We start from the raw sequence: 14420 nt of genomic DNA, 5'->3' as shown, positions 1-14420 counted from the left end.
CCCACTCCACAATTATGACCCCTGCATTTATGAAAGCTTGTTCCAGATGATTGACTCCTCCTGTCCTGATTTGACATAGGACTGTTGGTTATGCTTAAATGCCTAGCCCACCTACTATGATAGAACAGCTCTCCCTGGAAACTATTCACAGACTACAGAAAGTACTCAGTGTACATGGCAGCATTCAGAGAGAGGTAAGCTCACCCTTCAGTAACAGAAGAAAGCCTCTGTATTGGGAATCAGTTATCCTCAGAACGTTCACATCTCTGCAATTTCATTGTAACTCCTACCAATTAAGAATATGAGTGTCTCTTGCTTCCAGAGGATGATAGGTGGGCTTGTGCATCAGGACTTACCCCTTGCAGACATTCCCTAGTTGTAAATGTATCATCTGATATTTGTATCCTGGCACAGTAGTTACCCCAATAACCTCCCACACAGGGAAAGCATTCCCAATGAATTAGACTCTGTAGATCACCAGGTGAAAAGGGTTGCTGCACCTGTTGTGGTGTTCTCCACCTTGCTTGGTATAGGAGTAGCTGGTACAGCTGGCACAGGAACTTCTGCACTAGATCTTCAATCTACCAGGTGAACAAACTGAGAGACAGCAGCCTCACAATCATCACATTAGATGCAGAAAAAGCCTTTGACAAAATCCAACATCCTTCTTGACAAAAGTCCCAAGAGACAGGGATGTAACTGAATATAAAAAAGGCAGTTTAGAGCAAGCCCATAGCCAACCAACATCAACTTAAATGGAGAGAAACTTGAAAAATTCCACTAAAATCCAGACAAGGTAAGGTGGTCTCCTCTGTATATATACCTATTAAATAGGGCACTTGATGTCTTTGAGCAATAAGACCACTGAAGCAGATCAAGGGTATACAAATTAGAAAGGAAGAAGTCAAATATTGTTATTTGTATTAACATGAGGGTAGACATATGTCTCTGCATGGGTCTAGAGGAGGTGCCGGAGCTGAATCGGGGAATTTTATACTATCTCCTATCCCTGACTGAGATGTTCTCTCTAACTCATAACTGCCTGGAAATGAAAAATTATTTTTCCAGCAGATTTACCCTGGTTATACAAAGAATATTTAAGAGTAGGCCAACTCTCAAGGAGTTGATGGCCTACACAAATGCTGAATTGTACTTTTTAATTTCTCTCATATGCTTTGTTTAGTCATTTTTCTACACTTTTGCTTTTATGTTTTGGTTCATGATTTTGTGTTTTATTGACTTTATGCATTTGTGTGTAAGTGCATGTATGTTTCATGTGTGTTTTCTTTGTTTTTCATCCTGGTTTTGTTTTTCTGCTTGTCATCTAACTGGAAGCAGTGAGACCTGAGCAGTACAGTGAGTAGTGAGATGGGGAGGGACTGGAAGGAGATGGGGAAAGGCAAATTGTAATCTGAATATTTTGTGTGGAAAACTCATTTTCAATAAAGAAGAAAGAAAAGCAGGGCCTCTGTAAGGTGATTTTGTCATATGCTAATCCTTAGGTATAGGAAAGTACTCTCATACAAAAATTCAATCCAGGAATCCCAACATGTTTCTGATCGAGCAAGGATTTGGAGATCGAGAAAGTCCTGCTTAACCATGGCTTTGAGGCCTGCCTTGACTGTCGAGCTTCTACCATAATAAGAGTAAAAGAGTATAAAGGAAGTGAGGAGGTCCTTGCCAATTGGCTCTTCTACCATTATATCCCTAGAGCAGGTATCATTTATGAAGAAATGCATGTGTTGATCCTTCCTGACCTTCACACTGTAGGAATAAATTCCATGGTTTTAAATTACACAGTATAATGTAATTTATTATGCCAGAATGGTATTTTTTCTTAATTCCAATAACACAAGATAGAGCTAGTCAGCAGATACAAAAACCTGCAAAAATTTCCAATAGAGGAGACAATAAAATATTTTCATGGACTCCCAAACTTCTCAATATTAGTAATAGTCAGAGAATGGTGTGGACACAACTGTGTGGGAAGATGGAGAAACTATAGGGACAGAGGCTGAATTCCTCATTCCAAAGACTGATGCTGAGAGGATGAACCTGAAAGAAGAGATTGTGGTCTGTTAGCTCTGTATCCCAGATTCCTCAGAATTCACTTGTCAAGTTTCCCTTCAACTCGACCTCATGCTGAGGACAACTACAGGTGTGTAATCAGAATCAAATGGGACAGGGCCTGAGGAGATGACTGAGCACTTGGTGCTCTGGCTGCCAGTCAATAGAACCAGGTTTCATTCCTAGTAGCAATGGGCAACTCACAAAAGTCTAGCTGTCAGTCTCATGGGATCTAGTGCCTTCCTCTGGATTCTGTGGGTAGCACACATGCAGATAGGCATGCAGAAACAACACTCTAAACATGAAGTAAACCATTTTTCTAAAACATTCATTGAGGCAATAGAGATCCACAGGAGGGAGATAAGGTTTTTCTCAGAATTGGGAGAACCAGCTAAGTGTACTGGCTGGTTTTGTGTGTCAACTTGACACAGACTGGAGTTATCACAGAGAAAGGAGCTTCAGTTGGGAAAGTGCCTCCATGAGATCCAGCTGTGGGGCATTTTCTCAATTAGTGATCAAGTGGGGAGGGCCCCTTGTGGGTGGTACCACCACTGGGCTGGTATTCTTGGGTTCAATAAGAGAGCAGGCTGCGCAAGCCAGGGGGAGCAAGCCAGTAAGGAACATCTATTCATGGCCTCTGCATCAGCTCCTGCTTCCTGACCTGTTTGAGTTCCAGTCCTGACTTCCTTTTGTGATGAACAGCAATGCAGCAGTGTAAGCTGAATAAACCCTTTCCTTCCAAACTTGCTTCTTGGTCATAATGTTTGTGCAGGAATAGAAACCCTGACTAAGACACCAAGAATATGAGCAAAAAGGGCACGTTTATGTATTTTATTCTCTCTTCCTGATATTTGGTTACCACTGAATTTAATGTCCTTAATGACATTGCACTAAAACATAACCAGAGGGGCTCTACTTAGAAACACTTCTTATCTCATTCTGAAAGTTTTGGAAAACTACTATATTTTCTCCCCAGGCATCTGCTCCTCCTCCTCCTTCTTTAATTAAGCATGAATTCTTTATTAATACTCTATAATCTGAGTGAGCAGTGTTTCCCTCAATTCTTCTAGTTCTTTCCCACGTCCTTTCCCATATGGATTCTCTACATTTCTGTCTGTCATCAGAAAAGGACAGCTGGTACAGATCCATGGAGGCCATGGGACTGCTGCCTCAGTGTCTGTGAGTTAAAGGGGATTCAAAGGGTGTTGTCTTCCCGAGAATCTCCATTCCCTGTGTCTCCCTCCCTGCTTCTGATCATCTTCCTTAGGGCTCTCTGAACTATGAGGGCATGGATTTAAGGGAAACATCTCATTTACAGTTGTGTGTATGAAGATCTTTCTTTGTCTCTGTCTCTCCAATGTCTCTGTCTCTGTCTGTCTCTGCATAATGTCTGGGTGTTAATCTCTGTATTTGTTCCAGTCTGCTGCAGGAGGAAGCTTCTCTGATGAGTGAATAAGGTATTAATTAAGGAGATTATTAAGATTAAAGGATTATTGGAAGATATTTTACCCTTTTTAAAGAAGACCAGTAGTATTTTACTGGTGTTTTACTCCAGGTCACTGGGTTATCTATCATCTGGTTTGTTTTAGTTGGTGTTCTGGACCAAGGACTTGTACCTCTGCTCCTTCCCCAGCCGGTTCTCCCTCAACAGGTATACAGGCCTGCAAATCTGTAATGAATAAATCCCTTTGGATGTTTTCAAAACATTTAATAGATTTTGCATGCCTTGATCCACAAACACATCTCTCCCAGAAGGATTAGACTCCCTCTACTATGGCATAGTCTTCTCAGTCGTCATAAGAGCGTGAGGGTGGAGTTCTCATTTTCCAACATTAAATTCCAAGGAAAAAGACCAAGGGTTTCTAATATTGGTAGGAGAGTGAGGGCTCTGTTCAAACATCCACAGCTAGCTAGGCTGCTTGGTCTACATGTTACTTCTCTGAAATAAACATCTCTGGAAACCATAGACTGATTTCAAAAGTTTTATTCATCTTGTATTTTATTTGGTTAAGGTTTTGTCTACAGAGTTCTTTGTGGCCATGGAGACAAGAGGAGGGCCTCAGATCCTCTGATTCACCACTTTCAGGTGGTGGAAAACTCTCCTATGTGTGCTGCAAACTTAGCTAGAGTTCTCTGAGAGAGCAGTAATTGCTTTTGCAGCCGAGTTCCCTGAACCTTGAATGTTTAAACAGAAACTCTTCATTGTCTTTCCTTCTCTGATGAGGAAGCAATCATGGTTGATTTCTCCTTGCCAATGGCCACAGTCATCTCTTCTGTTCAGTCCAAGGCAGAAGTGTTTCTCCAAAGAAACACAGTTGTTCTCTGCCTAGGGCCAGCTCTAAATTGAATCTCAGTTTCCAAAAATCAGACAAATTCAAACAGGAACATTAACATCATAGATGTCATGTAGAGTGTCCCAGACTGCAGTGCTGCCTATTGCACACCTTCCATTTCAGTATGTATAATATATTGCAGGTGTTTTAAATCCTGAGCCACCATGCTGCCATTCCTCTGATAAAGTGCAAATGCTCCCTCAATACCATTGTCTAAGCAGAAGTCATTGGTAAAAAAGCTGGTTGTTGCTGTTGCAGAAGAGGTGCAGGTCACAGCTGTCTATCTTCTGAGATCACTTTAGGCATTTAAATCATGGCTCCAAAGAAGGACACTGTGCAGAAGCCAGGGAGCAGAAGGCTTCAGCCACCAAGGGGGGATGTGACTCCACCAATGACTTCCACCCTGAGGTCTTAGAGACCTCATAGGCAAAATCTGTGATGAAATCCAGGGCCTGAGTCTTCAGCCACTGTGTGCTGTGGAGGTCAGCCAGGATGAGAATGTTTGCAGCATTCTCCACAGAGAGGATCCTGCAGAGGGCATCCTCACACATGGCCTTCAAGCCCTCCAGGCCATACCTGTCAGCAGCTGCCAGCAGACCAGAGGCCATGGAGTAGCTCTTGAGGTTTGGTGCCTTCCATGTGTAGATGAAACCCATCATCTCCTGGAAGACTTGGGGATCCAAGTCATGAATCTCAACGAGGTTCTTTAGTCTCTCCTGCATTTTATGTTCAAACATGGCTCTGAAAACTGGAGAGCGAGCTGTTAGGATGGCCTTGTGAGCCCTGAATTCATGGCCACCTACCAATAGGGAGCAGTCTGTGAAGATGGAATTCTCCCAAAGCTTCCCTAGGTCATCTGCCAACACATGCCTTGGATCCTTGATTGCAGGTGTCATGTTCTGTCCAGGCATGCTGAAGATGGCTCCCGCTATGCTCACCTTGCAGCAGATGGTGAGCTGGTCTTCAGGGAGAAGTAAATGCTGATGGGAGAGGAGGAAATCTCGAAGGATGAACTCTTTGAATCCCCTGTGTTGGTATTGCCAAAAGCTTACAACACTGGGGTTCTTCCTACTTTGACATTTCTCTCCTTGGGAATTTATGATCCAGAACTCAAACTTTGCCCAAACTGGGCACACGGGACAGCTGAGCAATCCCAGGTCAACTGACAGGTAATCTTTGCTTTCTTTATCAACTCCATTTGGGTATACTCTCAAACACCATGCCACTTCCTCATTGTCCTCTAATGAGAACTCTGGGCTTCTATCTCTTTCTGAATTCCATCCATGCAAAATGAGAAGTTGCTAATGGTCCACTCATAGCAGATGTTTTTTACACTGATCTGTGTGGAGCCCCAGCTCTTGGCTTCCATGTCCCCTGACATTTCTGTTGGTGGTAGTTTGGAGGTTAACATTGATCTGAAAAGAAGAACTAGCATTTATTGACTCTTCATCCTGATACATACAATTATATATACCCTTTAAATTTTATTTTAGATTTCTCCTAAATTCTTTCTCTCTGCTGTTTTTCTCTCTCTGTCTCTGTGTAACTGTCTCTGGTTCTCTGTGTCTCTCTTCCCCCCTCTCTGTCTTCTCTCTCTCTTTCTCCCTCTCTCTGAGTGTATATCTGTGTGTGTTTATTGAACATACAGAATTAATTCCTTTATATAAATAGAAAGAGGATTTATGAGAATAACATAAATTCAACTAATATAACAATGACTACAGTCAGTACTTACTTAGTCCACGAGGTGTGAAGTCTCAGGTTTTCTTCAGTATATGCTGGTATTCTTAAGTAGAGTCTAATGCCAGTGAAGAAATAGGCTTGCTAGTAAGATGAGAGCAGGCAGGCAAAGACACAAAGTCTCCTTCTTCATATGCTTATATAGGCCTCCAATAAAAGGCGTGGCCCTATTCAGGGTGTGTCTTCAAGTCTCAACTTCTGGATTAAAGGTGTTTGTTTTACTGCCTGAAGACTCAGATTAAAGGTGTGTGATTTTCAACCCTAAGAATCTGTGTTTGAACTGGATCTATCTATTTCAATTTAAGCAAAACAAGCTTTTAAAAGATGATCCCTCCATTTTATATGTTACATGAGTCCACAGGTAGTCTAGACAAGAAGAGCCATCACCACGGTACTTTGCTTACTGAGACTTCAGACTTCCATAAATGAAGGTATCATGTCAATATCTGCAAAGCTATTATTTACTCCTGTGCTGGTTTTTACACTGATTTCTGCCATAAACCTGATCAGGGAAGGGATGTTTTCCTTAACTGGTCAAGAGTCTGAGTGTTCACCAAATGGAGGGCATGTAGAAGAGCTCCTGTATGGTGGTCAAGAATCAGAGCCCCAAAACTCTGAAGATGGCTTTCTTCTTTCCTGTGTGTTATTCCAATCAGAAGCACAGACCTTGTGATCACTCCTCCCAATTTGGTCGGTGGTAGTCTTGTACTTCCCTCCGAGGAAATCCTTCTTCAGAGCCAATTAGAACAATGGTTCTGGAATATCCTAAATGCTTCTCTTTCTGTTTCTCTCTGTCTCTCTGTCTCTCTGTCTCTCTGTCTCTCTGTCTCTCTCTCTCTCTCTCTCTCTCTCTCTCTGTGTGTGTGTGTGTGTGTCTTTCTGGTTTTTTGAAACAGGGTTTCTCTGTGTAGCCCTGGCTGTCCTGGAACTCACTTTGTAGACCGGGCTGGCCTCAAACTCTGAAATCTGCCTGTCTCTGCCTCCCAAATGCTGGGATTAAAGGTGTGTGGCACCACTGCCTGGCTGGATTCTCCTTTTTTCAATTTTTATTTTATTAATTTTCATCTGAAATTCTTCCTCACTGCAGTGCTCCCCTCACAGTTTTTCAGCCCTCCCCCATCTCCTTTGCCTCTGAGAGGGTGCTCCCCATGCATTCCCCCTCCCTGGGGCATTAAGTCTCTATAGGATTAGGCACATCCTCTTCCACTGAGGCCAGACAAGGTATGCCTGTACTTCATTTGTGCTTGGGGCATCAGACAAGTTCATGTATGCTCACTGGTTAGTGGCTTAGTCTCTGGTGGCTCCTGAAAGTCCAGATTAGGTGATACTGGTCATCTTTTTAGAGTTGCCCTCTCCTTTAGTTCCTTTAATCCTTCGCCTAACTCATCCATAGGGTTCCCCTACTACAACCCAATGCTTAGCTGTAACTGCATTTCAGTTAGCTGTTGGTAGCGCCTCTGAGAGGACAGCCTTGCTAGCCTCCTGTCTGCATGGAAATGCATTAGTAGCATGTGTGTGTGTGTTTTGCCCAAACAGCATTACATGTAAATATTTACTGCAAGTAGTCAATGTTCTGGTTCAAGGATTCTGCTTTCTGAAACATCATAGGAGTGGCTCCTCCATGACCTCCAGAAGCTGGTAGATGGAGTAGATTGTCAGGTGAACCATCTCAAAACATTGGCTTCCAGCGTGGATTGCAGCAGAGTGAGTAAGCCCAGTTTTTGTGTTCTGGCTTTTTTGCCATTATTTATTTATTTTTCAATTTTAATTAAATATTTTCTTGATTTTTTGTTTGAAAGGTCCCCTTTGCTCATTTCCCCTCTGCAAAGCTCTATCCCATCCCCCTCCCTCTGCTCACTAACCCACCCACTCCAGCTTCCCTGACCTGGTAGGGGTACCCTGAGGCAATGAGCCTTTAAGGGTCCAAGGGTCTCTCCTCTCATTGATGTCTGTTCAGGCTGTCCTCTGTTACCCATGTGGCTAGAGTCATTGTTTCTTCCATGTGTACTCTCTCATTTGTGCTTAAGTCCCTGAGAACTCTGGGCTTACTGGTTGGTTCATATTGTTGCTCATCCTATGGGGTTGCAAACACCTTCAGCTCCTTGGGTCCTTTCTCTAGTTCCTCCATTGAAACCCTTTGCTCAGTTCAATGGTTGGCTGTGTGCATCCCCCTCTGTATTTGTCAGGCACTGGCAAAGCCTCTCAGAAGAGAGTTATATCTGGCTCCTGTCAGCAAGCACTTATTGGCATCCACCATAGTGCCTGGGTTTGTTAACTGCATATGGGATGGATCCACAGGTGGGGCAGTCTATGGATATCCATTCTTTTACTCTCTGCTCCACACTTTGTATTTCTTCCCATGGGTATTCTGTACCCCTTCTAAGAAGCATCAAAGTATCCACACTTTGGTCTTCTTTCTTCTTGAGCTTCATGTGGTCTGTGAATTGCATCTTGGGTATTCTGAGCTTCTAGGCTAATATCCACTTATCAGTGAGTTGGTCTTGAAGTCCTCTATCAACCTCATGCAATGTGATTTTAAATTCAAATCTTGCTCTGTCATATATTCAGTTATCCAGGACTTGCTGTGGTGGGAGAACTGTCCTCTGATGATGCCAAGTAGCCTTGGTTTTTGTTGGTAGGGTTCTTGTGCTTGCCTTTTGCCATCTTGTGACTTTTGGTGTTACATAGTTCTGTTGTTTCTGTGTTTCTGACTGGAGCTTGTACCTCCTGTAGTCCTGGAAGCCTGTGCCAGATCTCCTGGGAGCCCAGCTCTCTTCTGGTGGGACCTGTGCACAGAGGGCTGTGGAGCAGCCCCAGCTCCATGGTACAGATAGCTCAACTTTTTTTTTTTTTAATAATAGCTCAACCTGTGTCATTGTTTTTTCTTTCTTTTAATGTTTGTGTGTTTGTTTGTTTTAGATATTAATTTATTTATGAAGAATGACATCAATTCAAATAAACTAATTTTCCCAGAACAGCCCTACTGTGTATCCTAGGGTACCACTTCAGTTTAGGTTCTTCTGCCTCTGTCTCTTGAATATCATTTTCAGGGCACCTCTTTATCCTCAGAGTTGATCTTTTGGGGAGTTATTGCTTTTTTTATTTGATGTATTCTTTATTTACATTTCAAATTATTTCCCGTTTTCTGGGTCCCCACTCCCTGCAAGTCTTATAAGCCCTATTCCCTCTCCCTGTTCCTCCAAGACAGGGTTTCTCTGTGTAGTCCTGGATGTCCTGGAACTCACTTTGTAGACCAGGCTGGCCTTGAACTCAGAAATCTGCTTGCCTCCTCCTCACAAGTGCTGGGATTAAAGGCGTGCTCCACCACCACCTGGCTAACATAAACTTAACTTCTGTTCCCCTCTGCATTGTTGGTCATTAGCCAGGGGGTGGTTTTGTAATCTGGGGGTACAGGTGTGTTGGTGGAATAACCTAGTCTTGTTGAGGGTGTAAATTGAAGATGCTGGTCTTATTGGAGATTGGCTTAGAGAGTGAAGCTAGGCTCAGGTTTTGTTGAGGGGCAACTTGGAAACTAATGCTAGGTGCCAGGATGTTAATTTGAACAGATTTTTAAAAATGGAGTCTGAACTTCAAGATTTGACCATACATCAGGAATATCTGCATTCTCTAGTCTTACTTTTTGGTGTTCAAGTTTCTGATCCTGGATAACTATTCTTGTTAGCTAAATTGTATCAATTAATAATGTGGATTTTGTAATTAATACACACCCCACAGAAAGCAGAAGCAAAGACAGCTGTTGATCTAGCTTTTATTAATTAGGCAGCATATTAAAAACAAACCTGCAGAGGGTTTAGAGGTTAGGGAAAGGTGTTTGAGAGATTTAGTGATAGTGGCAGAGAGAGTATTTAATAAAAGAAGACTACAAAAGAGAAAAAAGTTAAGTGGCCAGAAGCAACAGACTCCAGACCCATCAAAAAGTCTGTTGGCAGTCAAGGAAAAACCAGAAGACTGCAGGAGGTGCCTAAAACAGATAGCTTCAGAGGAAGGAGGTAAGGGGGCCCTGAAGACCCTGAGGGGAAGTACAAAGTCTAAATGGAATAAAACACAGGAAAGTATAGAGCCATCCTCAGTGGTTTGCGGCTCTGATCCTGCCCACCATACAGGAGCTCTTCCACATGCCTTACATTTTGTGAACACTCAGACTCCTGAGCAGTTAAGGAAAGCACCCCTTCGCTGATCATGTTTATGGTAGCATTTGTAAGACCAGTGCATGGGTAAATAGTATCTATGCAGAGATTTACATGATCTCTTTATTTATGCAAGATTGTCCCAAATAAGCAAAGTATATAATTTGGTGATGGTTATTCTTCTAGTCTGCACTTATTGTGGACATCCAAATGTGGAAGGCATGCCTTTTCCTTTTTTTTTTTTTTTTTTTTTGGGTTTTTTCAAGACAGGGTTTCTCTGTGTAGCCCTGGCTGTCCTGGAACTCACTTTGTAAACCAGGCTGGCCTCGAACTCAGAAATCTGCCTGCCTCTGCCTCCTAAGTGCTGGGATTAAAGGCATGTGCCAGCAGTGCCCAGCTAATTTTTTTTCTTAAGTTGAAGTATATAGATCCAGTTCTAATACAGATTCTTCTGGTCGAAAAACATATACATTTAATCTGAGAAAAACATATACCTTTAGTCTGAGTCTTGAGGCAGAAAAACACATACCCTTAATCCAGATCTTCAGACTATAAGACACTCCCTTTACTAGGCCACACCTTCTACTGGAGCCCCATAATAAGCATTAAGAAGAAGGAAGCTTTTTTCTTTAGCTTCCTGCTCACATCTCAATAGCATGCCCATTCCTGGATGGAGCTAGAGAACATCATACTAAGTGAGGTAACCCAGACTCAAAAGGTGAATCATGGTATGCACTCACTAATAAGTGGATATTAACCTAGAAAATTGGAATACCCAAAACATAATCCACACATCAAATGAGGTACAAGAATAAAGGAGGAGTGGCCCCTTGGTCTGGAAAGACTCAATGAAGCACTATTTGGCAAATCCAGACCGGGAAAGTGGGAAGGGGTGGGTGGGAGGACAGGGGGAGAGAAGGGGGCTTATGGGACTTTCAGGGAGTGGGGGGCTAGAGAAGAGGAAATCATTTGAAATGTAAATAAAAAATATTTTGAATAAAAAATATTTCTATGTTGATTGAAAGTGGAGTCATATTTTCTGGTAAAATTGAAGAAGTACATGAAAAACAAAAAATAGAGCATGAGGGTGGAGTTCTCATTTTCCAACATTAAATTCCAAGGAAAAAGACCAAGGGTTTCTAATATTGGTAAGAGAGTGAGGGCTCTGTTCAAACATCCACAGCTGAGCTAGGCTGCTTGGACTACATGTTACTTCTCTGAAATAAACATCTCTGGAAACCACAGACTGATTTCAAAAGTTTTTTTCATCTTGTATTTTATTTGGTTAAGGTTTTGTCTACAGAGTTCTTTGTGGCCATGGAGACAAGAGGAGGGCCTCAGATCCTCTGATTCACCAGTTTCAGGTTGTGGAAAACTCTCATATGTGTGCTGCGAACTTAGCTAGAGTTCTCTGAGAGAGCAGTAATTGCTTTTGCAGCCGAGTTCCCTGAACATTGAATGTTTAAACAGAAACTCTTCATTGTCTTTCCTTCTCTGATGAGGAAGCAATCATGGTTGATTTCTCCTTGCCAATGGCCACAGTCATCTCTTCTGTTCAGTCCAAGGCAGAAGTGTTTCTCCAAAGAAACACAGTTGTTCTCTGCCTAGGGCCCACTCTAAATTGAATCTCAGTTTCCAAAAATCAGACAAATTCAAACAGGAACATTAACATCATAGATGTCATGTAGAGTGTCCCAGACTGCAGTGCTGCCTATTGCACACCTTCCATTTCAGTATGTATAATATATTGCAGGTGTTTTAAATCCTGAGCCACCATGCTGCCATTCCCCTGATAAAGTGCAAATGCTCCCTCAATACCATTGTCTAAGCAGAAGTCATTGGTAAAAAAGCTGGTTGTTGCTGTTGTAAAAGAGGTGCAGGTCACAGCTGTCCATCTTCTGAGATCACTTTAGGCATTTAAATCATGGCTCCAAAGAAGGACACTGTGCAGAAGCCAGGGAGCAGAAGGCTTCAGCCACCAAGGGGGGATGTGACTCCACCAATGACTTCCACCCTGAGGTCTTAGAGACCTCATAGGCAAAATCTGTGATGAAATCCAGGGCCTGAGTCTTCAGCCACTGTGTGCTGTGGAGGTCAGCCAGGATGAGAGTGTTTGCAGCATTCTCCACAGAGAGGATCCTGCAGAGGGCATCCTCACACATGGCCTTCAAGCCCTCCAGGCCATACCTGTCAGCAGCTGCCAGCAGACCAGAGGCCATGGAGTAGCTCTTGAGGTTTGGTGCCTTCCATGTGTAGATGAAGCCCATCATCTCCTGGAAGACTTGGGGATCCAAGTCATGAATCTCAACGAGGTTTTTTAGTCTCTCCTGCATTTCATGTTCAAACATGGCTCTGAAAACTTGAGAGCGAGCTGCTAGGATGGCCTTGTGAGCCCTGAATTCATGGCCACCTACCAATAGGGAGCAGTCTGTGAAGATGGAATTCTCCCAAAGCTTCCCTAGGTCATCTGCCAACACATGCCTTGGATCCTTGATTGCAGGTGTCATGTTCTGTCCAGGCATGCTGAAGATGGCTCCCGCTATGCTCACCTTGCAGCAGATGGTGAGCTGGTCTTCAGGGAGAAGTAAATGCTGATGGGAGAGGAGGAAATCTCGAAGGATGAACTCTTTGAATCCCCTGTGTTGGTATTGCCAAAAGCTTACAACACTGGGGTTCTTCCTACTTTGACATTTCTCTCCTTGGGAATTTATGATCCAGAACTCAAACTTTGCCCAAACTGGGCACACGGGACAGCTGAGCAATCCCAGGTCAACTGACAGGTAATCTTTGCTTTCTTCATCAACTCCATTTGGGTATACTTTCAAACACCATGCCACTTCCTCATTGTCGTCTAATGAGAACTCTGGGCTTCTAATCTCTTTCTGAATTCCATCCATGCAAAATGAGAAGTTGCTAATGGTCCACTCATAGCAGATGTTTTTTACACTGATCTGTGTGGAGCCCTTGGCTTCCATGTCCCCTGACATTTCTGTTGGCGGTAGTTTGGAGGTTAACATTGATCTGAAAAGAAGAACTAGCATTTATTGATTCTTCATCCTGATACATACAATTATATATACTCTTTAGATTTTAGTTTAGATTTCTCCTAAATTTTTTCTCTCTGCTGTTTTTCTCTCTGTCTCTGTGTAACTGTCTCTGGTTCTCTGTGTCTCTCTTCCCCCCTCTCTGTCTTCTCTCTCTCTTTCTCTCTCTCTCTGAGTATATATCTGTGTGTGTTTATTGAACATACAGAATTAATTCCTTTATATAAATAGAAAGAGGATATATGAGAACAATATAAATTCAACTAATATAACAATGACTACAGTCAGTACTTACTTAGTCCACGAGGTTTGAAGTCTCAGGTTTTCTTCAGTATATGCTGGTATTCTGAAGTAGAGTCTAATGCCAGTGAAGAAATGGGCTTGCTAGTAAGATGAGAGCAGGCAGGCAAAGACACAAAGTCTCCTTCTTCATATGCTTATATAGGCCTCCAATAGAAGGCGTGACCCTATTAAGGGTGTGTCTTCAAGTCTCAGCTTCTGGATTAAAGGTGTTTGTTTTACTGCCTGAAGACTCAGATTAAAGGTGTGTGATTTTCAACCCTAAGAATCTGTGTTTGAACTGGATCTATCTATTTCAATTTAAGCAAAACAAGCTATTAAAAGATGAGCCCTCCATTTTATATGTTACATGAGTCCACAGGTAGTCTAGACAAGAAGAGCCATCACCACGGTACTTTGCTTACTGAGACTTCAGACTTCCATAAATGAAGGTATCATGTCAATATCTGCAAAGCTATTATTTACTCCTGTGCTGGTTTTTACACTGATTTCTGCCATAAACCTGATCAGGGAAGGGATGTTTTCCTTAACTGGTCAAGAGTCTGAGTGTTCACCAAATGGAGGGCATGTAGAAGAGCTCCTGTATGGTGGTCAGGAATCAGAGCCCCAAAACTCTGAAGATGGCTTTCTTCTTTCCTGTGTGTTATTCCAATCAGAAGCACAGACCTTGTGATCACTCCTCCCAATTTGGTCGGTGGTAGTCTTGTACTTCCCTCAGAGGAAATCCTTCTTCAGAGCCAATTAGAACAATGGTTCTGGAATATCCTAAATGCTTCTCTTTCTGTTTC

General features: G+C 42.6%; 1 protein-coding gene and 1 pseudogene across 1 annotated transcript; both read right to left on the bottom strand.

Annotated features, from left to right (window-relative positions):
• Positions 1 to 4711: 4711 nt before the first annotated feature.
• Positions 4712 to 5781, bottom strand: LOC127682225 (TD and POZ domain-containing protein 1-like; annotated as a pseudogene).
• A 6450-nt stretch (positions 5782 to 12231) lies between these two features.
• Positions 12232 to 13275, bottom strand: LOC127682441 (TD and POZ domain-containing protein 2-like; the record flags this gene model as incomplete). Its single annotated transcript, XM_052178809.1, has 1 exon — positions 12232 to 13275. A coding segment is annotated over exon 1 (1044 nt), but the record flags the coding sequence as incomplete, so codon positions are not given.
• Between the last annotated feature and the right edge of the window lie 1145 nt (positions 13276 to 14420).

The sequence above is a fragment of the Apodemus sylvaticus genome, chromosome 4, assembly GCF_947179515.1.
Source record: "Apodemus sylvaticus chromosome 4, mApoSyl1.1, whole genome shotgun sequence".
NCBI classification, from domain to species: domain Eukaryota; kingdom Metazoa; phylum Chordata; class Mammalia; order Rodentia; family Muridae; genus Apodemus; species Apodemus sylvaticus.
Note: the sequence above shows the minus strand (reverse complement) of the source record. Positions and strands in the feature narration are given on the sequence as shown.